Genomic DNA, 25,712 nt, shown 5'->3' with positions numbered 1-25,712 from the left:
CGTAGCCGCGGTATTCGGATCGACCGCGTTCCCCCCCGCTCCCGATACCTGAAGGTATGACCGTTTTTTTTCTGCATTTCTTTGTTCATGAACTTAACTCTAATCCTGAAGATCACCGAGTCTGGGAATTGGTGGGTTGGCCGCGGTCAGACATATGAACGGAGCACAGCGGGCCCACACGCTGGGCTACGATTTTAAAGGAAACTGGCCGAGGAGGTCAAAGCTACAAACATCGGAGCTGGAGTGCCTGGTTCCGGAAATGAAGCCGAGCCACCAAGGCTAGGCGATCGGACGAGGATACAGGCTTTCGCCCTGTCATTTCGATAGCTCATTTCTTGCGCCTTGCTTCATTCCGGCAGAAGGTAAAATAAGGCGATAAGCCTGACTTGCTCTTAAGTCGGAGCCGTCGTTATGCAATTTCGGTCTATTAGGGCTCCCGGTGGCTTCTTCAGTAGCATGCAAGTCAGAGCAGATTTTCCAGCCACTGAAGAATTCGATGTCAAAAATGCATGCATATGTGACCAGTACGAAAATTGAATCGGCGGTATGAAACTCGGTTGGCTTGACTTCGCAGTGCCCGGCTGAGGGAACCAGGTCCACATGCTGCACTCCGCAATTTCGAACCGCAGATACATACAAAAGTACACGCGAGCGTGCGTATTCTGTGGCGGTGAGTGACACAAATATCGCCCCCCAACAACGCGAATGCTTGGTGCGTATACCGTATAATCGAGGCCACTATGATCTATAAAGCCTCAAGGATTCAGAATATGTGACGGAGGTACTTACATGCGGTGTCTTAAACCGCCTCGACAGCCTTCTATTGCCCGGCTCAGAAAGTCTCTTGTACAACCAACCGAAAGGAGCCCCCCAGTCACGCAAGTGGCAAAGTCCTCGGGATACTCTCATCCTAAGTCATGTCCTTAACGACGGATAAGCCTCTCGGCAATATAGAAGAAAAGACAAACAAGCCGACCATGGATTGAATTTAGACCCATCCCTTCTTCCGCGACCAATGTTGTGTGAGCTGTGTAAGGGGTTGGATCTGAAGATTATATACATCAATGACCACATGGGGAAAATCTGATGTATACTACGGAGTAATCCACGCGTAACTTCTCAAAGGCACTTCTCACATTAAAACGGACTACTTTCCGCCCTGATCAACATTGCTTCCGCAACAGTATTCCGTCGGTGCCCAACAGGCCCCCAAACGTCAATCTCCTGACTCAAGACAATGACGTATGGTCTTCTGCCTTCGATTTGTAGTGGTGTTATTCTGGGATCCTCTTTGCGTTCCCGTGCTGCAGCCCTGAGTGGCAGCGCCTGATTGGCAAATCTTTACATCGTTACGCCGCAAAGCTATCCAGATCATTGAGAAGCCTTAACAGATACTATTTCAACGCAAATCGTCATATCTAGAATAAGCTCAGTGGCTATATCATCAGCGCCACCCCATACATATCAAAATAACCATACCAAGGTACGACCGCATTTTCATTTCAAATGAGTAACCGGTCCTTTTTAGAATGCGAGTCAAGCCTATCAACTGCCCAAATGAGCCTCGCAGAATTGGAGGTTGAAAATTCTTGGCGAATAAATTGAAAAAAAAAAAGAAAAGTTATATGATAAACTTGATACCATCGCCGACAACAGGGAATCCGTGATAATGCATGAGAACAAATTAGAAACCAAGTTCACCGCCTGATCGTAACGACGCCATGACAATTGAAAAAAGCACTGGAATTAATGACGTGGGATTTCGCTGTTCCGTAGCGGGATGCCGGAAAGACAATGCGTGGTCCATCTAGCTCCAACGCACGACCAATGCTTTGTCATTGACCCCAAAGGTCATTTTCACTGAAATAGCTATTTCCTAGAATAGCTTGGTACGCTCTGTCACCTAGCGCGTATCCATCATCGGATTCTTCTGCGCCCGCAGAGTCGCTCGGTGAATATACATCCGCATCGGTTGTTTCCATGGGGGAGCTTGTCAGGACATCAATAGGGAAAAATGATGGAGCACACATGCGTATCGGTTCTCCAAATGGGGAAATTCGAGGACCGAGCACCTCCTCTAGCCTGTCCGGAATTTTTGTGGCTAAAAATGCGCGCTCTTCAGAATTAGGATCCGTTCGCGCCAAGTCTGAAATCATTTGGCTGAGCCCAGAGAGCTTTTGGCAGAACTGTCGAAGGCCAAGATGTTGAGAAAGCCAAAATTGTTTTGCACTCTCAAATGTGATCTTCGGGATTTCAGCGTCAAATGAATAGTTCGGATCGATCAATAAGATTTCGTCCGTCTGGAGTTCCGATCTAAGAACATGCCAGTATGAACCGTAGCGGATATGGCTCGCGCATATTCCTGACAACTCCTCCGGACTATACGCCGTTGCAATCCGAGGGTGCCGTCTCTGTAACTGATTAACAAAAAAATTTATCGATGCTTCCAATGATGTTGTGTTGTGCATCAATCTTTGATGTTCTAAAAAGATCTCGAGATACATTTGGCGCCTGCCAAGAGGGGTATCTGAGAGGTCTGGCACGGGGCAACTAGAAGATCGAAATATGGCAGCAAATGGGTCGGGGTAGACCCGAAAGCATTTCATATTTTGCCAGTCGATATATCTAAGGTATTCGAACAGTCCCACCCAGGGGGATGGCGTGGACACCGGCCTTGAAATAACGTTTGACGTTTGCGGCTGGGGCCCCATCGGTAATGCCTGGGTTACGCCGGATTGGTAATAGAACTTCGCATGAGGCATGCTCTCTATCAGACAACCTGGGGTCCGTGCCGGGTCGATATCCTTCTGCGATGACCGCCGGGCCATCATATTTTCAGAGCATTCGTATCCGTAGTTTTCGCAGCGGTCGCATTTTGGCCCTGGCCAGGGTCTGTTGTCGGGAGAGCACTATGAACACATTAGCCATCCCTGAGAGGGCATCATAGTTACATAGCTTTCAAACCTTTTTGTGATCTCTGCGACACCGCTGGCACTTCGGCACGCCTTCAGAAGGCATTGAATCGGCTATACAGAGTAAACAGCGGGGTTGTAGGGCTTCAAAATGCGAACAGCAGAGAAGGCAGAGAAATGGGAAGCCAGTCTTAGAGGGAAAGAGGATAGACTTCTCTCGTAGATAAAGTTAAGCAGAGATGAGAGTCTCTCTTGTTTAAATAATGGTATTCACCGAACTGGAATGCTCATGAATGATAAACTGGTGCCCGGCGGTGCTTATGTACCCCGTACGGAGTTAGTTGATGATTCTTTTTTTGGTATTCGCTTTTTCTTTTCTTTTTAACAACCCAGAAAGTGACAGTGATCCGTGCGCCCTACAGATTTCAATGTGGTATTTAGCCCTGCAGGTCAAGCCGTTGCGGGGAACCAGAAAAAGGCGGTTAGTGAAGAATTTTTGATGGGCAATCCACTTGAAGTAAGGCTGAGTTGTCCAGGACACCCGAGCGTCGTTCTGGCGCCCTCTAGAGTAAGCTCCTCTGGAATAAATCCCCGGTGAATATTGCAAGCGGTCAGTAGTTGACTCAAAAAAGTTTTTCTAAACATTAGCCTAGGATGGTTGCCGGATTACTCTCCTATAGGCGCCATCGAATGCTTGGTCGGCAAAGCTGGCAATCCACTTGCGGAGAGAAGACCGTTCCACTGCGGCCTGATAGGTAAGGGGTCGAAACAGTTTCTGGGTTTCAGACCCAGCAACTCGATAACGCTGGATAATATTGACAACAAATATATCAACGCCAGGTGGTCTCTCTGGGCCACACCTGCATAGAACACACGCCAAATAAAAATATCTCAAACACAGAATATGGAGTTGGCGTAACTCTGAATACCTGCAAGCAAAACATTTACAAATCGGATGCATCTCAACTGCGGATTGGGACGCATTCTGCTGCGTGGAACATCCAGTAGTAATAAAGCTGACTCGATTTTGAGTCGAAAACGGTGCGGGATCGACCTGATTCGGTCACTCCTTTTTGGTCACAACGGATGACCCACAGTCGTTGGGGGGACGCTGGTAACTAGAGAGCATGTGGACATAATGAAACGATCAAAAATAAGAGCCTAAAGCCCTAATGACCTAGTCAAAGTACCACATCTGGATCCCTTGCACAACAAGGGGGCCTTGATACAGACCGATCTGCTGGCGCTGTGTGCTACCTTGGCGACCGGAGAACAAGGAAACTCCATGTAATTGTGGATAAATAGAATATGTATGATGAATTTTGGTTGACGGGAGGAAGGGAGGGCGACTCGTCAGGGGCCACTTGAGTTGAGATCATGACTTACTGATTACTCGGAGCCGTTAAGTTTAAGCTTTGGCTTAAGCCGAGCAGGAAAGCACGGGTACTTGTAGTACACCTAACTCAGGTTGTTTTGTGGGACAAAGGAAAGGAATGGTAAAAATCGTAATTGGAGGGTATCTCCACTCGGGTAGAACTTTGTTTGCTCTGGCTCGAGGTAAGAGACAACGAAATCGGAGGGCGTATGTAACTAAACATGAGCGTTGCCGCCTTTGTCGCTTGATGATCACTTTTGTACGCTCAATGTCGGTCGACGGTCATAAGTCTTGAGGAGCGCTCTCTGCAAGGGGCTAGCTCTCATGGTAGTACCGGGTTAGGCGAGGAAATGGGGACTGTTTGTTTGTTGGAACCGGTAGAATAGTCGGCCCCCGAATACTTGTTAGTTCCTCGATATCTTATTTCGCAAGCACTTTCTTCTTGAACATCGGGTTTCACTTGTGAAGCATCTTATCCGAAGGCATGCTGTATCGCGGGGAAGAACTGCAGCAACAAAGTTTTGCTCCCTTAGAACTGTTAGCTTCCAATCAAACTCAGAGCTAGCATAGCATTTCATCGTTGGGGAGTTTACGGTTTGGGGGCTCTTCCTCAGTTGGAGAGGTTCGGCTCCAAGAATGTATACTGCGACCAGACACCCCTTCATGTAATGCCATCCCGACACTCTTCTTATGGAATCTCTCGCAATTCGCTCTCTAGTCAATGCAGCGCGCATCTGACAGCGCCCATTCCACAACGCCGGCGAGAGTCTTGCTATCGGAGGCGCTGCGGGTTGGCTTGATGTTGATGTAGAGCTAGCTCTCTTATATAAGCAACGCGAGCCGCGGCGGAACTTTTGTTAGTGTGCACTACTCCGTACTCCATACGGTAGTTAACTATTTCACGTGAATATCCGTTTCCGGCTAGCGCGCTCTGCTAGTCACACCGACGTCATGCCATCACATCGTCGCAGCTTGAAAAGTGTTCAAAGACGCTTCCTCGGCTGAGAGTAGGGCCTGGGGAGGCTTGAGGGTTAACTGAACACAGCTTACGATGATCACAACATTCCTTTCGCTCTCTATTTCCTGGTCGTGTTCCTAATTGCTTCTCCTGAAAGCTCACCAAGATCATGCCGTTAGCTGCAGCTAACCCTGTCCACCAAAGGACGGCGAGTTCACCTCACTCGTCACATCTACCGGCGGTCGCTTTAGCTATCTACCCAATAACCCTACTCCTTGGCTCGTTCTACTCTTTAATATCTCCCACTGCGCGGCCGTTGACGCCTAATCTTTCCTCTGCTACCTCTGCTCCCCACCACCCACCCAGCCCGGTCAATTATTTTGCCCGGAAAGGCAATATTTTCAACGTTTACTTTGTCAAAATTGGATGGCTCTGGACAACTGTTGCCTTCTTGTCAATACTATCCACGCAACCGGCATTCGTCAGCAGGCGCATCGATCCAAATAAACGACTAAGGAGGATATACCAGGCTCTATTTCGGTATGCAGTGGTTACACTAGCCTGGGTTCTAACCACTCAATGGTGTTTTGGTCCGGCCATCATAGACCGCAGTTTCACTGCCACGGGAGGAAGATGTGAAAGGATCCATGCCAGCGGGATGAAAGAAGCAATATCGGATTCTATTATGACTGCTATGGCTTGTAAGATGGTGAACGGAGCTTGGAATGGAGGACACGACGTTAGCGGACATGCATTTATGCTTGTTCTTGCAAGTGCTTTTCTCGTGTTTGAATTGCTAGGGTCTACGGTTTCGGTGGATGAAAAGAACGACGCCGAAGACGCAACCGATGACGGAGCACGAGCAGAAGTTCCCGTGAATGAAAGTGGGCAGAGTCCTGCCGCAAAATTATCGCGAAACTTTGTTTGGGCAGTTGCAGGTCTATGTTGGTGGATGTTACTCATGACAGGGATCTGGTTCCATACTTTCCTCGAAAAGGTATCTAATCCCAACCGCATTAGCCCAATCAAATATATACGTATTGCGACTAACCGCTTGTCTTTACTCTAGGCGTCTGGTTTGCTTATTGCATTAGCTGCGGTGTACGCGATATATCTACTCCCAAGAAGTAGTCCCTCGTGGAGAAATGTTATTGGCATACCTGGGCGATGAAGTTCCGGTTACAGCGTACAGGGATTATTGTATAATATTATATTTTCGATAGAGCTCATTCCAGCTTGGGGCTAAAAAGGTATGTAGTTGTACAGTTGATTTGGAATACGCAAAAGACTGGGACCTTAAATCTTGGTCATGATTTTCTTCCCTTGCAAGCACCAGGAACAAGAGCTTTTTTTAACTCTCGGGGGCCGCTCAGTCTATGATATCCCTGATAGGCTCAGGGCCAAAAAATCCTGCCTTGAATGCTAATTCAAGATGTGAGCACATTTCCTCGGGCCGCCAATTAACTGTTCCCCAAAAGCCGACTGTGTTATCATGTTACTTACCGCCAGGGATTAAAGCTGTGGAATACATGACTCTCGTGATAGGCTTCAGATCTTCCGGGGTCAAAGCCGAAGATATATACCTTTCCCACTGGGAAAGGATCTCATCTGAACGCGATCTCAACTCAAGAGCGCCATCGGCCTTGCTGTCTGGGTCAAAGATACAACCTATTCCGAGACACGTCCCGAACTCTCTAAATGCAAGGCGAAAGCGCACCGGCGTTTCGAGATACCTGTCAATGTTGAAGAGGTTTCCTGCAGCAGATAGCGCAATACGCAGAAGCGGTTAGTCAACACTGTTAAGTCTGTGTGAGACAAAAATAGATCCAAATAGCCATTGTCAGCGGAGCGTACGCAGTTGGGAGATACATCTCTTCGCCAAATCGGCTGCCCAGTCTTCTTTTATAGCGAGCCAATGGGCTGTCCACAGAGTCATTCCCAGGTCCAGAGCGTCGCTAGATACGTAATGGCTCCCTTTACGAGCCATCACTCTCTCGTAGTCGCTAATTTCTTCCTCTAAAACCTTGCCATCACCATATTTCTCAGCTGATGATTGCAGAATCCGGAAGACGACGAATCCATCTATCGGATCTAGGTTCCCTTCGCTCGCCACAAGCGGTCGAGATAGATCCATTGCTACCTTCCAAACCATTCGTGGACGCGCCGATGTTCGGTCAAGGAAGAAGTGCGGGTGTATGGCTTTAGCCAGAGAGACGGCTTGCCGATTAAATGATGGATCGCCCGTAGCCATGGACAACCGATTCAGTGCAAACATCCACAGGGTTAGATAATGGTGATATTGGCCATCACCGTCGGGTCCTGTTTCTGATTCCTTTCCGATACGCAGCCCGCCTAGAAGCGGCTCTTTGTCGGTGGCATGTGGGAGGCGCGCCCGTCCATCGCGAGTCCGACCCAAGACATCGTGGACAGTGTAAACAAGCCGTTTTGCAAACGTGAGATACCTTTCGTCATAGGTTTGATTCTCCTTGTGCAACGTTAGGAAGTTCAGCACGCCGAAAGCGTCAGTCCATAGATAGCGCCCGCGATGGCCCCCAGACTTTGGCGGGGGTACCCAGGCCGAAGCGTCGGGCACTTCAGAGAATTTTCCATACACGCTTTCCATTGAATCCTCGAAGCGGTGAAGACGAGACATTGTGGCTATTGAAGCAAGTCTTCTGAAGAAAATAGTTCGAAGTGTAGTTGGCAACATGCATTAACTGAGTGGAATACTCTCAAAGAGTCCGTAGCAGGTGTTTGCAAATCTGTTCCGCGCCCCGATGTTCCATAAAGCGTTAAGCTACGGATGGTTGAGGAGTGAAGTCATAGCATCCATCATCCGTACATTGCGGTGGCGGATTTAGCTAATCCGATCTGGCCAGTTTTCGCCATAAGCAGGTTTTGTGTATATAAGTAGCTACTTTGGCCCTGACTCTGCCGTATGATTGCCGTTCATTCATAATTAACGTACAGTTGCATTCAAACTAGTTTTGGCGAGTAATCATGAGCTCGCGACTCGTTGATATCATCAAGACGGCTGCAAAGCCTCTCCCTGCCATTGCAGATGAAACATTCGGATCCTATTTTGATCATCTTAAAAATTACAAAGTTGTTTTGCTAGGTGATGGAAGCCATGGCACATCAGAGTTCTACCATGCTCGAGCAGAAATTACAAAACACCTGATTGAACACCATGGATTTGACACGGTAGCGCTGGAGGCAGACTGGCCAGATGCAGAAGAGCTAGATAGATACGTGCGGCAGCGACCAGGCGTTAAGGGTAAATTGGAGAAAGGAAAAGACGAGCCATTTCAGCGATTCCCGACGTGGATGTGGAGGAATAAAGAGATGCAAGACCTCGTCCACTGGATGAGAGACCATAACGCCAACCTTCCCCCGCAGAGAAGAGCTGGAATCTATGGGCTTGATCTTTACAGTATGGGAAGGTCCATTGACGCCGTAATAAAGTACCTCGACACAGTTGACCCAACGATGGCAAAACTGGCGCGCCAGAGATATGGTTGTTTGCAGCCGTGGGTGGAAGATCCAACAGCCTATGGGTTCGCGAACTTTACCAATACAAAAATGAAAAGTTGCGAAGATCAAGTCATCACAATGCTGCGAGACTTGCTCCAGAAACGATTAGAATACGCTACCCATAAGAACAATGGCGAAGAGTTCCATAGTACAGCGCAAAATGCTTATCTCGTGGCAGATGCAGAATCGTATTATCGAGCGATGTATTCTAGCAGGGCCGATTCATGGTCATTGAGAGACTCACACATGTTTGAGACGCTCCAGCGACTACTGAAACACAAGCCACCATCCTCTAAGGCAATAGTGTGGGCCCATAATAGCCATATTGGCGACGCAAGGTATACTAGCATGGGCAGGCATCGTGATGAGCTCAACATCGGGCAGTTGTGCCGTGAGAACCTTGGGCGTGAGAACGTAGCATTGATCGGCTGCGGTACACACACAGGCACTGTGACTGCTGCGCACAATTGGGATGAAGATGCAGAAGTTATGAAGGTGCGGCCGTCTCGACCTGACAGCTGGGAATATCTGGCGCATCAGACTGGCATCCCGTCCTTCTATCTCGAACTTAGGCAGGGACTAGTCGATCCACATGTGCGGCAGGAAATTCACAAAGCATCGCCACGACTAGAGCGCTTTATCGGAGTGATATATCGCCCAGCAACCGAACGAATGTCCCATTATTCTGCGGCTGATCTTGCCAATCAGCTAGATGGATATATCTGGTTTGATGAGTCCAAGGGTGTCAGGCCTCTGGAGATGACGCAGCCTAGGACTCCTCTCGGAATGGATGAGACTTATCCATTTGGCTTGTGAGGACATCACAGCAGACTATTTGACTGGCATTATTTGTTTCATCGCCTTGCCGGTAGGGAAGGAAAAAAGTGTCTGGTGTTGTTTTGGGGCTGGAGATGACCAAACTGATAAGATAAGCTGAGGTAGTGCCGATCACGTGATGTGATATCATCCGATTGGTTAGTTACATAATCTTAATGTTTGATTACATAACGTTTGTTTACATTTGCCTGCCTGGTGACGGTTTGTTTACGCTCACCAAAGTCTCTCCGTCACATCCTTCTCGCGCGGACACATGGTTTGTTGATATCCGGCCAGAAGCTGTAACTCTCTACGCAAATTGATCTTACATATCTCTGTTCATCGATTCTGAGACTTGTGTGTTTTGACTCCGCATACGCCGTCGACCCCTGCGACTCTGTAGCGTTGCTACATCAACATGCCAGTAACCCGCAGGTCCGCCCGGTTGAGGGGTGAGACTCCAGTATTCGAGGTTCGTTAATATTCCTAGGATAAAATATTCCCTGTGGAGGCTTACTTTTGTAGTTATCCCATGTAGAAAGGAAGCCTTCGCGCTCAGCTGCCAAGCTACCATCGCTTACCGAAGGAAACGACGAAGCACTGACCTCTCAGACCAAGCCCACCTGTCCAACAACTCCTACAAAAAGCATGGCTTGCACACCCGTGAAGAACTATTCCAGCTCGAAGCCATCTATTAAAACACCTGGGAGTGCTAGCCCTCCGAAACCTGCACTCGAGGAGATGCATCCGAGCAAGGTTCAACAGAGCACCTCGAAACAACCAGATAGTGCGCTCGTACTTGGCTTTCGACCAGTCCAGATGGATCCCAATGCGCCAGGCAATACCCTCTTGACATTATCAAATACACCCTCTAAGGGACGGCTCTCGCATCCTGATCAGCTAGAAGCTCTTAGCTACGACTTCAAATTTACCTGTGAGAATTCCGAGTTTGGTGCTGAAGCACGAGAAATTATGAAAAGCGTCCGAGAAGATGCAGCGAGAATTAAAGCGGAGATGATCCTGAAGGCAAAAGACCAAAATCTTGACGGTGAAAAGGCGAAACCATTAGAAGATAGGAAGATAGCGACCGCAAAGGGCAAAATTGGGCGATTTAGTGAAATTCATATGGCGCAGTTCAGAAAGATGGATTCTATAGCCAACCACCCTTCTTCATTTAGAGCTCGCCCAGACCGTGTCCAGCCCCCCGTTTCGAAGGGCCTCAAACGTACCATTTCGAAGGCTCAGCTGGATGCGCCAGAGAAGGCTACTCCAACTGGGGTGAACCCTGTGACAACTACAGGCGCATCGGCCAATTCGGTCACAAAGCGTTTTAGAAGCAAAGACAATGAAGATACTTCGACTCGTCGCCCACTTTTCAAGGATGACCAGGTTGTCAACAGAGGTCTAAAAACCGGCCCAACAGTCTCCAAAGACCTCAGCACTCCACGCAAGCCAACAACTGCCTGTTCCACAGGTGTCAAGCATCCTCAAACCACAAAAATCCCTTCATTGTCTTACTCCCCTTCAAAGTCTTCTCTCGCGCCACGAACTCCCCAGACGGATCTCAACCCGAAAGCCAAAAAAACAACCCCAGGTTTTGGAGCCCTCAAATCAATTCTATGTCGACGCCAGCCTCTTTTCTCTAATGACCCCGTTAAAATTGCAGCTGGAACCCACCAGGCTTTTCCTGATGCCGATCTGGGTAGCAAGCTCGTCTCTGCCCCCGATACTTCCGAGCAAAGTCACGCAGTCCCTTCCTCGAAAAAGCGTGTTGGCTTCTCCGACAGCACTAAGCTCCCTGATGTATCACCGGAAACCCCTCGAACACCTGACTTTGGTCCTATTGCTGAAGGTGCTTCTGATGGCTACATAACATATCCCACTCTACCACCTCTCAGTACGCCGCAAGCTAATAAGCAATATTCGTTCTTTTTCGAGCCTTATCCTGTCAGTGCCCGTAAAGGCGCAACAATGCCCAGTTCGCAGCAAATGCCCACTTTCTCCACCCCCGGCGCAATTCCGCACGGAATAGCAAACAAGAAACGCCAACGTGAAGACGCTGAGAATAGGGGACAGGGAAATAGGGCATCTCCAAATTATTTGAAGGATGGGCAGCGAAGCGCTAAGAGAGTAAAGACTTCACTCGCCTCTCCGTCAAAAACTTACACCCCAAGTCCAGTCAAGAAGCGCCTGACGCAGCACACAACTCCGCGAAGTGCTGTTCGGACTACACCCAGCTCAACGCAGCACAGAACCGGCCTTAGCTTGAGCCGATTAAGTTTCCTTGCAAGACCGAAACAACGACGTTGAAGATCCTTGCTACTAAATCTGCAAGTCAAATTCATCTTCGGGGTACAAAAGTCGAAACCATGGTAAATACATACTTATCCTCTTCTCCTTTTCTTCTCCGGAAATTGTGAAATCGTTTTTTACTAGCTCAGGTTTAAGTTGCTCTATTTCTTTGGCTTCATAATTGAATAAGTTTTTGTGTGTACCCTGTATTTTGGTTGGGAATATCTGGAGTTTTGATTTTCAATGTGGCAGAGCCGGCGCAACACCCTATGAATGTTGGGAGGCTATTTCTCTCTCTTTTTGTTCGGAAGTCAATCGTGTGGCGCACTTGGGTTATTTACCGGATATTCTATGCACAAGATTCTTGCCCAAGTCCGTCATGTTTTGTGATACAAATGGCTGTGTACAAGTATGAAAAGGCTAGTATGTAAGGATAGTTCCTGAATGAAAGTTATCTACGGGGACGGTTTTCTGTTGTATCCAATCATAGGACGGAGCTCAATGGCATAGCCGAGTCTTCATGTCAGTTCGTGCTCCTTTTCAAGGATGACAGACAGCCAATGATAATGTTGATCATGGATCTCATGGCCAATCCTTTCTTAATCTATGTAACCTGTCGTCTCGGTCGGAAACAACACCTATATTGTACATGAGAGCCCAGGAGCATCAGGGCATCAATTCAACATGACAAAACCTATAAAGAGAATCAAACATTGGGAGTCCATATTTATACATCATTGTGAAGAGAAGGGCAAAGTTCAAGATATGCAGCGAAGCGGAAAATAAGAATGTCGAAAGGGAGAAGATCGTGTAAGCAAAATTGCCGAAACATGGCCAGCTGTGGTTCTTTTTGCGCCCAAGAAAAACGCAGAGAACTCCGCTGAATGCACAACTAGGATGTGTCCCTGCTATGAGAAATCCAACAAAGAGGACTTTTCTGTTGCTCCTGACCATGAACACCTGCCAGGCCGCCTCTTGCAAATGAATAGACAAAAGGAGGGGAAAAAAAAGGAAAGCAAAAATCAAAACATAATTAACAAGGAAACCGTTTACTCAGTCCAACTCCGCTGATTATCAATAACCATCTTTCCCCAAATGCATGGAGTCTCAAACGGAATACCAGACGCCTCACTCCAGAATCACCCCTTCATAGACGCCAAGAAGGAATCAAGGTTGTACTCCTCTTCGTACTGCCGGTTATCCCATAATTCCCCAAGGTCGTCTAGCCAACCCTTTTTACCCTTTTCCTTAACTTCGCCATCGATATCTACCATATCAACTTCATTGCCGTTAAGACCAGCATCCTGGCTGGGTTTCTCTGCAGTCTCGGCGGTTTCGCCTAGATTGAATAAGTCAAGGAGCTGGTCCGTGTCCATTGTGCTTAGGCCAGCGTTTTGCTGATTGACGACAGTAGAGGCGACATCGATTTTGAAGCGTTGGAGACTAAAAAAGAATGTTAGCATCATGACAGATAGCTGGAGCAACGAAAATGTTTCTATGAATGTACATACTTCAAAATTTTCTCCTCTAGTGTTCCTCGAGTGATCAGGCGGTATACATTAACAACCTTTTTCTGGCCGATACGATGAGCTCGGTCCATAGCTTGTATATCTTTTTGTGGATTCCAATCATGCTCGACGAAAATAACGGTATCCGCTCCGGTAAGGTTGAGACCAAGGCCACCAACGCTGGTCGTAAGGAGGAGAACGTCATAGCTAGGATCCGTGTTAAATTGATTGACAATGTTTTGTCGTTTAGTTGCCTCTACGCTTCCATCCAGACGGAGGTATTGAATAGACGGAAGCAGCTTCTTGAGCACATCATTTTGTACAATATCAAGCATCTCTTTCATTTGGCAGAAGATCAGCGCACGATGCGGACTAACGTAGCTTGCAGCGGTATTAAGTTCTCCTTCGGCACTTGGGTCCACGCCAATACCACAGTCTATAAGCAAATCGCGAAGCGCCGTAAGTTTCGGAGCATGCGAGATATCGCGAATATTCGAATTTTTATTCGCAAGATATCTCTGAACTTCCTGGTATTGCCTATGTCCTTCTTTCACGACAAGAGCAGGAGAATTGCAAAGCCGACGCATATATTGCAAGGCTTGGAAAATATGTTCTTTGGCCTCCTTCTCTGTGCTTCCGAGCTTCTTCGCCAACTCCTTCTGCTCTTTTTTGGTGAAATCTTCAAATAATTTCCGCTGGAGTTCGCTTGGATCACAGTAGTAATTTTGAAGAATCTTCGGAGGTAAGTCATTCAAAACCTCCTCCTTCAATCGCCGCAATAAGAACGGTAGGACTTGTTTGTGCAAAGCCTCGATAGCTAGGGCCCCAGCTTCTTGCTCCTTGGAAGAGGACTTGCTAAAGCGACTGGCTGCAATTGGTTTTGCAAAGCGATCCAAGAAAACCTTTTCAGTTCCCAAAAATCCTGGCATCAAGAAGTCGAACAATGACCACAATTCTAAAACGTTATTTTGAATCGGTGTACCGGAAAGTATTAGACGATGATTGCTTTGAATGCGTTTCACTGCCAGAGTAATCTTTGCTCGTGGATTCTTGATCAGATGACCCTCATCAAGGACGCAGTAGTTCCACGCCATTGGTGCAAAAATATCATTGTCGTTCCTGCAAATATCGTAAGAAGTGATCACAATGTCCACTTCAGTGAGCCGCGGCCGATGTCTTGCTCTTTCTGCTGGCGGGCCCATATAGGAGACGCAGGTAAGGAAAGGTGCATATTGTTGAATTTCCTGCTGCCAGTGACCGGAAACACTAGGAGGACAGATAATTAAGGATGGTAGCCGCCGAACTTCAGGGGCCTGCGTGCGAGAAAACTCCTCTGCTCTCAGGTGATGGTCACTGGCAACGATACAAAGTGTCTGTAGAGTCTTGCCAAGGCCCATGTCGTCGCAAAGGATTCCATGGAGATTGTACCGATTAAGGAACGCAAGCCAATTAACACCTTCCTGCTGATATGACCGGAGTTCAGCTTTGATACCAACTGGTATCTCAAATGGCTCCACCTTGCGAACATCTAGCATTTGCGCCATAAACTTTCTCTCCCGGTCTCGACCCTGGAGCAATTCTTCAGAGAGCCCTGGTGGATCAGGGATTCCGGCCTCCAATGGAACAAGCTTGACAAGGGTAGCAAATGCGGTGGTTGCCAAAAGCCTCACATCATTATCAGAATCACTCATTCGGCCGAGAACAGGGACAATCAGGAAAATGACATATGGAAGAATTTTATCTTCCATAACGTGAATCAAATGGTATATGCACTCGATGGCTCCCTGTCGACAGTTGACATCCAATGCATTACTGATAGAAGGCAAAACTTTCTCCACAAGCATGGTCATGCCCTCAACCGGCATAACACTACACAATGTGGCAAAACATTTGGCCGCCGCATATCGAATGACAGAGAGTTCGCATTGCAAAGCCTTCACAATGACAGGCATAAGTTCGGTAACCCATGGGTAAAGTCCAGGATGGAATTTAGGAGACAGGGCACGCAATATCGATAGGCCATCCACCGTTTCTTGTCCTAATTCGTTAAATGGGTCTCTAATATTCTTTGGGAGGTCGCCGGACAATGCCTGTTTCAAAGCGTTTTGGATAAGAATTGCGAGATTTGGCACCTTTTCCAATAACTGAGCACCAAATCTAGTTGCCAACTGCTCCAGAGATTCCTTTGCTCCACGACGCATAATCCTAGCCTCTCGCGACTCTCTCTCGAATTTAGCTGCATCGACCGGGTCCTTTTTATCTTCCTCTTTGCGAAGCGATAATATGGCTTTCTCTAGATGTGCATTATGATGGAATTCGGGTGTCTCTGACGTATCGACGCAGCAAAACTTAACAAGGTTCGCAATGACCTTATCTACCGGACCACGTTTGGCGGCCGTGGTGTAATATTCCACTAACGATGCGATAGCAGATGCCGATCGCTGTTGCAGCTCTATATTTTCTTCTTTTTTGACACTGTCCATCATTGCCTTGATAATATGGCTTGGCTTCTTCGGTATATCTTTCAGTGCAACCAGCGATCCAGCAATAGCAGCCCGAATCCGCATGTCACGCTGTTCCTTAACTTCTTTTGCTTCATCGACCGCAGCTTGGGCGCTTGCACGAGAGTCATTCAACACTTGAAGTGCGGTGATCCGCTGGGTTGGCGTTAAGTCCCTCTTGAGCCTTTCAAAATCCGAACCAACAACATTCTCAGCATCGTGGATTGAGAAAGCGTTAGGCCCGGCTTCGGGATCACCTTGAACCACTACTGCTAAAGTCGGAAGTCTTGACTGAGAAACATGCGCATGGTCCCTGAACGCGTTGAGAAGTGAATGGCATTGGGCTCGTGCAATATGCAAGTAGCATGAAATGTCGCCATACCATGACGGTCGTTCATTCTCTATCAATGGATTGAGCCATTGCGAAAGTAGAGAAGCATGCCGAGAAGCAGGACCCTGGCGCTTTGTATATTCTTCGACCACCATGGCGGCCACCAGTTGGGAAGTAGAGCCAGGCCAATTTAAAGCAGGTAAAACGCGATCCCACAAGTTGAACTCATTAGCAGAATCCCACGTTGCCAAAAATTCACCGAGAGCGATGGCAGCGTAAATCTTCGATCTTACCATCGTATCAGTACCGACCAAGTCGATGTCTCCTTGGAGCATGTGGCCGTCCACATTATGCACCATCACAACGGGCGCTTCTTTCCTTTCCGTCTTTCTTCTCCTGCCTCGCGGTGCGGGTTCGGTGGGTGTGTGAACTGACGGTTTTCTTGGGATAGAAGGCGCAGATGTGAAAGCTGATCCAGAAGGTCGAATAAAGAGAGACAGATCCATTGGGATTGGATAACGTGGAACGCCAAACGGATTCATAGTTGCCGAAATGAGTGGCTGAACCGGAGTGACAAGTTGGTCTGTTCTGAATATGCCTTGAGCACCAAGTACTCGAAGCATTTCTGACCAGACTTGCAGGGATAACTTGAGAACACTTTCATGCCGCTCAACAAGAAGGTTCTGGAAAACAAGTCTTAGTGCTTTGCCGTCCACCCATGAATCCTGACCTTCGTTCTCTAGTTTTAAGAATGTAAGAAGGGCGCGAAGGACAGCAGACCGTACGCTGGAAATAGTATGTCGAAGGAACGGGAAAAGTCGAGGAACAAGGTTGCCAAAGGAGGATTCGGGATCGTGAGCGGCGTTCACTTTCATGGCTTCCAGCACCTGTGGGAATGTACATAGCCTTGCGAGGAGGTCCATGACTGAGCCGGTACTCGCACTAAGGTCGTCTTGTAAATTGGAGAGGCAATTCCATACAATATCGATTAGGGAATCTAGGGCTCCTGGCCGGAGTTTCACGAAATCATCGGCAATTGGAATTAGGGTGGCTGCGCTAACAGCACGAACGTCATCATCAAAGTCGCCCAGGCCTTTCATCACAGCCTCAATTACGCCATCCAAAACGGCGGAGTCTTCGAATAAAATGTCGTTTCGAACGGCAACCAAATATTTTAACCCGATCATCCCTCCATGGCACACTTCCCAAACGGGCTTGATAGTGTCCAGATCTTTTTGCATGATGATTCTGTACAGAATATGATAGACCAAAACGACCGACTTCGAGGGCAAATGGGACAAAAGTGCACCGAGCGTCTGACCAACCGTTTCGCGAATTGGAGCTACAACATTATCTGAGATGTAGTCGCCAAACCGGTCAAGCATGAATACACAAAGAAGTCGACACGCAAGGTCATTAAGCCAACAATGATTTAGTTCATCATTCTCAGCTCTTGTTTTGCCCCATAGACGGCCCGCACCAGCTCCCTGAACACGGATTACTTCCCGGAGGCCCATGGCAGCGCCGTGTCGAATCTCCCAAGTATGGTCGAATAGGTCAACCATGAGGATTTCACACATGCGTTCGTAAGGCCATTCTAGATTTTGTTCCTCAGCATCGGTCTGTATAAACGATCTCTCGGGCACAACGGCCCCTTTGAATTCGGTGACTAATTTTGAGTCGTCGTCAGGCCCTTCTCTTTTCAGGGAGAAATAATCCACCTTTTCATCCTCGTTTTCCTCGCCGCTTTCCTTTTTGATGGGATGAGGCGTAGTCACAGACGGTGTCGCAACGATATCAGAGCCTTTTCTGACCGAGAGGTCAACAACTCTGACTTTACTGCCTCCCATTCTCGCAGACTGCTTGTTCTTTCGTTTCAACTGATTCAACTGGCGCTTACTAAGTCCATGTTCCTCACCGTTCATGGGCGTTTGAGGATCATTAGGGGAAGTTGCCGATTGAGGAGGAATGTTTGTAATGCTATGTTGACGAGCAAGGGTCGAGACTGACGTATCCAGTTTGGGCACGCATCCCGTTCCGGACGAGCCTTTTGGGACGGTGCCGTCATTGATGTCGTGATCATTGATCAAGCTCTCTTCGATATACTCACCCGCCAATCCAAGGCGCGCAGTCAGCGTTCTCTTCTGTTTCTGCATTCTTACCGCTGGGTCCAGGCCAGCAAGGGAAAACTCATACTCCTTGCCAGCACTTCCGAGCAACTTTTGGCCATGCTTGAGGATTGATACGATATCCAGAGTTTCCAAACTTAGGAGTTCATCCGCAGCCTCTGATTCGGTTTTCAGCTTTGCATTTTCAGTCTCCTCCTCCTTGAAAGGTGAACTGTCATCCGCATTTGGGTCGAACTTGGGAGCATAGCCGACTATGCCGCCAATTGCCTTGGCAGCTGCTGTTCTGGTATCCCATGACCGCGACCTAAGATATGGTAGGATGCGGCCAAGCAGGTTGAACAGCTCCTCTGGATGCTGCTTCTGAACATCGGCCAGCTGCTGGGCCGCAGTGTTTCTGATGACTGGAGTGCTCCCAGTCTCTAAAAGACTAAAAGACGGGGACGGACGTTAGCTAAATTCTCCAGCGCCAAGAGATAAAACTTCACAGCCACCACTAGGGCTCCTTACATGACTAAGCGATCGAGCCTGCAAATGCCAAGACATTAGTCACCAAACGCTAGCGATGAAAACGGCCTGACGCGACGTACCTCGACCCCATCACGGCTTCTTCCTCGTCTCACCATCAAACTCCCCGGTCCATCAACGCGTTTGCAGGGGGAGACCAAAAAAAAAGACGCTTTTGTTTTTAAATTAAGAAAAAAAAAAAAAAAAGGAATCAAGGAAAGATCACGACACACAAAGGTTATCAATAAGCATTGTGGACCGACAAATTTAATTACATAAAGTAAGGATTGTAGGGTGAGCGAAAAGTGCCTGTGTGGCCAAAAAGGCAAAAATAAGGGTAGAACCAGGGAAGGTCGCAAATGCTGTGTGAGGCTGGCCCGGTGGATTTCAAAGTGGTTAAGGTCGGGTTGGGTGCTTGGGTTGGGGGGGAGGGAAAAGTCGAGGTTGCAGAGGGATGTTTATATCATTGGGACAACTTTCACAGCAACGCGCCTCTCCATGTTCACGCCAAAGCCGCTTGTCCCGATTTGGCCTAGTTTATTGCCATCCCTGGATTTAGCCTCCACACGTGACAGTTGCCCCAGCCCAAAGCCGCCTTCCTGTTGGTGGCTGACCGCTTGGCAGCGTACTCACCAACCGTGCGTCAATATATCTCGGGTGACCCTGGAACGCTGGCTGCAAGCTGCTGGCTGCTGACTGCTCGAACCGCCCCTCTCAATGGAGGTAAGGTGCAAGGCCACCGACAGTCAGTTGGGAGCTGCTCTGGACTTCGGTTTTAGGATGACTCGAAACTTGTTACTAGATGTTTGAGGTCCCTAACTACCCAAGCACAATTCACAAACAAACTAGGTGCTTGTTTTACCAAATGTGCCTAGCCGAGCGTCTGATAGAAGACGCTTGCCTTTCAAAAAATATCAGATTGTCAAAAACAATAGAAAAATGTTTCGGGTCACCAAGATTGTGTGTATTTAAGTAGCATTTGTGGATGTCCTGAATGCCACAGTGTTCAGCCACGAAACACCCCGTGCCCAGAGACATACAGTACATGGTTGGACGGTGATAAGTAACATACCGGCTTACGCATTATGAAGTCATACATACCTGTACGGGACTGTCGCTACCGGATCATTCCCTTGTTTCAATGATATGTACTCCGTAGTCATGTGTGTGGTACGGGAAGACGATGCCGGCTGAAGGAATTACACGGTTTTCCGCGGTCGTCCAACTTCTGCTTGGGGACTGTGTGGTGGAGAGCTTGATACTCGAAACTGGCCTTTAAAAGGCCCCTCCTACAAGAGCACTCCGACACATTGGTGATGAGAATAAATACAGGGACGATGCCAAAGCTCACTTCGTTGGTGGCAGCGGTGAAAATGGACCCAAGGCGGTAGAAGATATCCAAAAAAGCCAGCTGATTTTTTTTTTTTTTTTAAAAAAATTTTTTATAGCAGACAAGTGCTAGGCCCTGTATATGCACACGGCGCTATGGCCAAGCGAAATTTCCTGCATCGATCATAATGTCCAGAATCTCTCCATTGAAATCGTTAAAAGCGGGGAAAAAGAGAGCGAAGGTCGAGGTGATATACACAGAGAAAAGAGAAATGCAATAGGTGGAAATCGACTCCTTCTATTTCACATAATCGAAAAGATAAAACTCCGTTACCGCGATTCTAAAACCAACTTTGTATCTTCCTCTTTGCCCAACAAGCCCAGGGAACTGATCTGCTCTGCTCTCGGGACGTTTTCTCGCGGGTGGGCGGCAAGGGCCTTGCGGTAGGCATTCTGTAGCGCTCTCGTTCTGGCAGCCTAAATCCCCCGACGACGCATTTAGCTCTCAAACTCTGATCAACTCTCTCCAGAGTCCGGAGTCCGGTGTTGGGTGTCCTTGACGCACCTCCTTTTTGTGGTGTAGGCACTCGTAGTAGTCCTCCATTACCGGCACGCACTTCAACTTTCCATTTTCTCCTTCTCCCGAGTTGACGACGTAGCAGGCGAGAAGCTTCTGCCAGAAGGGAAAGCACCGCGACGGGCCTGGATTGAAAACGGCGGAGTTAGCATCACGGGCAAGATTGAAATTGGCAGTCGGTATGTCTCATTGAAAGAGAGTGAAGAGAAGAAGGGAATTCCATCCATACCACCAGAGGTACCGTATCCCGAAGCCATTGCGTCCTGGTTTCAATTGACTGATACAAGCTTTTGAACTGACGGACTGGTGAAGGGTGGTGTTTCTGGCGATAACGATGATGGGTGATCTGAAAATGGCGGAGATTGATTGGCCCACGGAGATGGGACTCTCTCAAAATTCCAGGTTAGACGAGATAGTAGCAGTCGGAAGTCGGCAGGGCGCTTGGTTTAGTGGTATAACATATCTTTCGCATAGATAGGGTCGCCGGTTCGATTCCGGCAGCGTCCAGAAGTGTGCTTTTTTTGCTTTTTTGCCTTGTCATCTTTTGTAATGCTGGTTTCTCGTGATTCCAGCGCAACTTTGTACATAATTCCATCCGAAGCATGTACGGAGTGTGTATGCACAGAAATAAATGCTGAGCAAATGACTGCTAGTTCAGTATGGATAAACGTCACACTCCCATAGTACGGAGTAAACACTTGCCCCCTAAAACCAACCTTTGGCGATTATCTGCCAACCTCGAGGAGAAGACAGAGAATAATACTTCAGGAAGATGACAGGCACGCAACTAAGGACCTAAATCCCCTGCGGAAGTAGTTAGTATCACCCAGATTAGATTCAAACTAGTTGTCATGACTTCCAAAGGCCGGACTCTGGCCGACAGGCAAAACCGGTGTTCTGTACGGAGGAGCGACAAGCCCCGGTGAGCTGTAAGGTTCTCGGTCTCCAAGTGCCACATCAACAAACCACCTTCTGTCAACCAGACACACTTGTCCATAGATCATGAGAAAGCCCAAAATATGACGGTCTTATTAGGCTTATCTGACGCCCATCTGGTCCTGCTCGTCGTCCAGCTCTGCTCGATTGGCGATATTTCACAGCTTCCCGGTCTCCTCTACCACTTCCGCCATCCACCTTCACCAGACGTTCTTCTCCGCATTATCTTGACCTTTCTCCCAGAAAGTCTTGAGCCTAGCCGCTATACCTCCGTTATCAATCGCCTCACCCTCGACCCGTCGACTGTGCCCACGGAGTTGGACATCGATACCTCCGCCATTGCAGAGCTATCCTGTTCCGAGGCCAGAAAACAAGTTCGAAAGCTACGACTTCTCCCTCTCCAGTACCCCGGGTATCCTAATGACCTTCTGGACACGCCTCTGACCCAATTCCTTATCCATCGTGCATACAGAATAGACAACGAGTGTGGTGTGCAGACTTTCATCGTTGACCTTATTCGACCGTTCGTTGAAACGTCTGACTTCCTTCGCAATTGGCTCATTTCTACGATACTGCCCTTAGTTCGATTCAACTACGAATACCATCCGGACAGAGGGAGCGCGCTGTCCCTCGAACTTCTCGAGTCCCTAGACTGCAAAAGCGCGGTCAATACACTCCTATCCAACGCCGAACGACGTGAAAATGGAGGCAATGTAGATCGGGACTTGCGAGGTCTGATTGGGCCCTGGATCTACGGACATGGGAAATTAAAAGGTCACAATGTGAATGGGAATGCTCAGCTGGCCCCAAAAACGAAGCCCCAAGCCTCTCAGGACGATTTCGAGTATATGGGTTGGCAGGACGTTAATGAGTGGTTGCTTTCTACCGGAATTCGAGACTTTGCTTTAGCTGTCGAGACAGTAATACGATGGGCTGGTCCTGGAGATGTGGACTTGGGTGGCTATGATGACCCAAAATCGACAATATCGGAGGATATAGGAGGGGAATTGATTTCAAGTTACGGGCAAGCCGCTATCGCAGCTATATACACCATTTCAGAATGCAATAAAGACACTTTGGAGGGCGCCTGTTGTATTCTGTCAAGAATTACGGGCCTTCTTGAGATCGAAGGCCATTCTGCACTGCAAATACAAAGCGATGAAATCCTTCCTCCTCCTCCTCCTCCTCCTCCTCCTTCTCATATAATACCTTCTAACATTTGCCGCCGGAATTTCCTTCATAATGCCCTGCTGCAACCGTCGAACCCTCTTACCTATCCCACGCGAGAGTCAATTGCGTTTCTAGATGCCATATTAGTTTCCATCCGCATGTTAAATTGCTTTGGCCACTCTATGACCCCTAGGCATGCGGCCGAAACATGTCTTCTTGGCGATGAAGAATCCCAACTTTTTGAACTGCGTGAAGTTCTCGGAATTCTAAAACGAGATTCCAAACAATCGCGTGATTGGGATCAGGCTAGAAAGCAGCTGCTCTGGCTAAAAGGTTGGGGAAGCGAGCAGACTTCCATGCCCTGCAGCGCGGCCTGCGAGTCACACGCGGGCTTATTTTGGCGGATACCCCTTGCTCTCTTTGAGAAAGAAATACTGAATGCAATGCTCATGGCAAAACGTAAGTTTTACTACAAGCCAATCATAAGGAGCTCTTCTTGTTCGCCGCTTACATGGCATAGAATGTGCTCTAGGTTTATCCGTCTACACTTCTCTATCATCTCCTTTATCTCGTGACGACGTGGAAGCTGCTGTGGCTGAAACAATCTTCGTATCTTATGACAATGCGTCGAATGGAAACAAAACAAGGGGTGGAATGAAACGGGCAACCGAGATGTGAGTACTATATTAGCTATTCCTCTAGGCACTTGAAAATGCTAATAACTTCTGATAGTCTTGATTCATTTGCCCCTCATTTTCCGCATTCTGTAGCATTCCAGCAGATAAGGTCTCTGATCTCAGCGACACACTCGCTGTCCTTCTATTCTCTTACACTACAGCACGGTGTTCCTTTTCAACCCGTTAGCATTCGAATGCATCAAGACCCGCTGTCGTTGATTGAGCGGGTGTTAGAACAAAATGCAAAGGCCTATACCGAACTGGATAATATTTTGAAAATCGGTCGCGACCTCATCGCCGCTGGCCTTCCACATGGCATTCAGGATGACGATCTTCCCGATACAGATTTATCAGCGCTCTCTCAAGAACAAATTCAGCTAATCTCGGCTCACCGTATCACTTCCCTAGCAATATCGTCCGCTTTGAGCGCAAATGATTTCGACACGGCTTATTCATATACAACGACGCGACTAGCCCACGGTACTAAACTTCTAGGGTCGATGGACACCAGCCCCGTCGTGGAAGACAATATCTCCTGGCGCGCAGCATATAACGCAGGGCGGCACCGCTCAACAGCACCCGAAGCCGAAAACTGCTCTCTCCAATCCCGAATTTCCCGCCTCTCTCAACAAATGGAACTCCTCTCTCTCGCCCTCATCCTCTCCCCATCTCCGGACAACCTCCCCGAGATCCTCGCCGTCTGGCGCCGCTGCGACGAAGAAATGAACATCCTTCAAACCCAGGAGCAAGAAGAGGCAGAAGACTGGGACACCCACGGCGACACAACAAGCATGTCCTCCGTGCCAGGTGGCTTCGGCCCTTCAGATGCCGAACTCGACGCCATAGACACCCAGCGCGAGCGCGCCAAACGTCTGCGCGCCTCGCATCGGAGTAGGAGGGACTATGAAGAAGCACCCATGGGCCTGTTTGACGTCGCGCGCGGCGCGGCCAGGGCCATCAGCAAGAACGCGTTCCCCCTTACCACTGCGGCCCCTTCGTCCAGACCGGGGAGTGTGACGTCCAGTCGGCCTCGGCAGAGTATTGATATTTCTTCTGGAAGCGAGATGGCTGCGGCAGGATTCTATGACGGATCTGAAACGCCTTCAGAAGCTGGTGAGGGCTCGGGGAGGGTTAGGAAGAGAGATGTTGTTAGTAACATGGTTACTGGTGGACTTGTCAGCGGGTTGGGATGGGTGTTGGGCGCGCAGCCGGTCAATCAGAACACGAAGTGATCTATTTCTTTCCCCCTCTTTTTTTTTTCCCCCTCCCTTCTTGTAAGTTAGCTGGGACTAATGAGATATGCCTATTGGAACATGTCAAAGTGTGGATATCGGGGAAGGGCGTTCGGGAAAGCATGGATTCGCATTCTGCTCAATAAATTTTAGGTATGCCCAATATTTGCATATGTATATGATGGTTGTTGCTATAACGAGAGATCTAACGGTAGTATTCCCCAAACATTTGTTTCTGACGGCTTTGAGCTTCTAGCTAACAGATATCTGTATGCTATTCCTTTGATAAATTTTTTTTTTTTTTTTTTTTTTTGTTTCCTTTTTTCCTTTTTTTCTGACTCTCATTCATATATCATATGTATATCCCTTATATCCCTTAATAAAGTAGAAAGGCCAAGGATGCTCACGAGAAAAGAGGTAAAACTAGAGAAAGGATCAGAGCACTCCGCAGAGGCATGAACCCAAAAAAAAAAAAAAAAAAAAAAAAAAGGGCCAGGAGAATAGGGGACTTCCAATAATGCATCACAATGACACAATCAGATAAAACAGAGTCATTATTCCGCCACATTATCGAGTACTCAAGCTGCTAAAACCAAAAGGAAAAATGAAAAGAAACATATCCTAGAGAACTCCATATTTTTGCAGAAGCAATCATCGAAGCGGGAACAGAAAAGGGAGAGAGATAAAAACAAGATGAAGTAGAAAGATGCCACTTGAAAAAAGGAGCAAGCTGGGAAGAAATAAAACATGCGTTACAAAGGTGAACATAGTAATAAGCACGGCCAACGACGTCCAGACATCAGCAGGCACACGATGTGATAAATTCACGCGGAAATGTGAAAAGAGAACAAGGTATAAAGGGCATGCAGATGTATGTTCTTATGGAGGCTGGGGAGGGGAATGAGAGACCATGGGTTCAAAGAAAAGCAGA

The 25,712-nt window shown here is 48.0% G+C and overlaps 8 protein-coding genes and 1 non-coding gene across 9 annotated transcripts; 5 read left to right on the top strand and 4 right to left on the bottom strand.

Annotated features, from left to right (window-relative positions):
* Nucleotides 1–1,401: 1,401 nt before the first annotated feature.
* D8B26_003354 (uncharacterized protein) lies at nt 1,402–3,018 on the bottom strand (the record flags this gene model as incomplete). The annotated part of the gene is made up of 2 exons (XM_003068387.2): nt 1,402–2,909; nt 2,965–3,018. The coding sequence occupies 2 exons, from the start codon at nt 3,016–3,018 to the stop codon at nt 1,836–1,838; spliced, it is 1,128 nt and encodes a 375-aa protein (XP_003068433.2). The 3' UTR covers nt 1,402–1,835.
* Nucleotides 3,019–5,282: 2,264 nt separating this feature from the next.
* Nucleotides 5,283–6,618, top strand: D8B26_003353 (uncharacterized protein). The gene is made up of 2 exons (XM_003068388.2): nt 5,283–6,242; nt 6,315–6,618. The coding sequence occupies exons 1-2, from the start codon at nt 5,415–5,417 to the stop codon at nt 6,414–6,416; spliced, it is 930 nt and encodes a 309-aa protein (XP_003068434.2). The 5' UTR covers nt 5,283–5,414; the 3' UTR covers nt 6,417–6,618.
* Nucleotides 6,504–8,025, bottom strand: D8B26_003352 (uncharacterized protein). The gene is made up of 3 exons (XM_003068389.2): nt 7,100–8,025; nt 6,749–7,000; nt 6,504–6,667 (listed from the first exon to the last, which is right to left on the bottom strand). The coding sequence occupies exons 1-3, from the start codon at nt 7,953–7,955 to the stop codon at nt 6,615–6,617; spliced, it is 1,161 nt and encodes a 386-aa protein (XP_003068435.1). The 5' UTR covers nt 7,956–8,025; the 3' UTR covers nt 6,504–6,614.
* A 208-nt stretch (nt 8,026–8,233) lies between these two features.
* Nucleotides 8,234–9,595, top strand: D8B26_003351 (uncharacterized protein; the record flags this gene model as incomplete). The annotated part of the gene is made up of 1 exon (XM_003068390.2): nt 8,234–9,595. Exon 1 carries the CDS (start codon nt 8,246–8,248, stop codon nt 9,593–9,595), a length of 1,350 nt encoding a protein of 449 aa, XP_003068436.1. The 5' UTR covers nt 8,234–8,245.
* Nucleotides 9,596–10,013: 418 nt separating this feature from the next.
* On the top strand, nt 10,014–11,905 carry D8B26_003350 (uncharacterized protein; the record flags this gene model as incomplete). The annotated part of the gene is made up of 2 exons (XM_003068391.2): nt 10,014–10,067; nt 10,121–11,905. The coding sequence occupies 2 exons, from the start codon at nt 10,014–10,016 to the stop codon at nt 11,903–11,905; spliced, it is 1,839 nt and encodes a 612-aa protein (XP_003068437.2).
* A 1,121-nt stretch (nt 11,906–13,026) lies between these two features.
* MOT1 (TATA-binding protein-associated factor mot1) lies at nt 13,027–19,417 on the bottom strand (the record flags this gene model as incomplete). Its single annotated transcript, XM_003068392.2, has 4 exons — nt 18,944–19,417; nt 18,864–18,881; nt 13,399–18,783; nt 13,027–13,330 (listed from the first exon to the last, which is right to left on the bottom strand). The coding sequence occupies exons 1-4, from the start codon at nt 18,952–18,954 to the stop codon at nt 13,027–13,029; spliced, it is 5,718 nt and encodes a 1,905-aa protein (XP_003068438.2). The 5' UTR covers nt 18,955–19,417.
* A 1,102-nt stretch (nt 19,418–20,519) lies between these two features.
* Nucleotides 20,520–21,023, bottom strand: D8B26_003348 (uncharacterized protein; the record flags this gene model as incomplete). Its single annotated transcript, XM_003068393.2, has 3 exons — nt 20,520–20,666; nt 20,755–20,891; nt 20,996–21,023. 3 exons carry the CDS (start codon nt 21,021–21,023, stop codon nt 20,520–20,522), a joined length of 312 nt encoding a protein of 103 aa, XP_003068439.2.
* Nucleotides 21,024–21,201: 178 nt separating this feature from the next.
* D8B26_003347 lies at nt 21,202–21,273 on the top strand. Its single transcript has one exon. It is a non-coding gene; the product is annotated as a tRNA-Ala (tRNA).
* A 505-nt stretch (nt 21,274–21,778) lies between these two features.
* Nucleotides 21,779–25,088, top strand: D8B26_003346 (uncharacterized protein). Its single transcript, XM_066124118.1, has 3 exons — nt 21,779–23,331; nt 23,393–23,546; nt 23,605–25,088. The coding sequence occupies exons 1-3, from the start codon at nt 21,786–21,788 to the stop codon at nt 24,779–24,781; spliced, it is 2,877 nt and encodes a 958-aa protein (XP_065980195.1). The 5' UTR covers nt 21,779–21,785; the 3' UTR covers nt 24,782–25,088.
* The last annotated feature ends 624 nt before the right edge of the window (nt 25,089–25,712 follow it).

This window comes from Coccidioides posadasii, chromosome 2 (assembly GCF_018416015.2).
Source record: "Coccidioides posadasii str. Silveira chromosome 2, complete sequence".
Taxonomy (NCBI): domain Eukaryota; kingdom Fungi; phylum Ascomycota; class Eurotiomycetes; order Onygenales; family Onygenaceae; genus Coccidioides; species Coccidioides posadasii.
The sequence above is the reverse complement of the archived record's forward strand: the minus strand, read 5'-3'. Positions and strand labels throughout refer to the sequence as shown.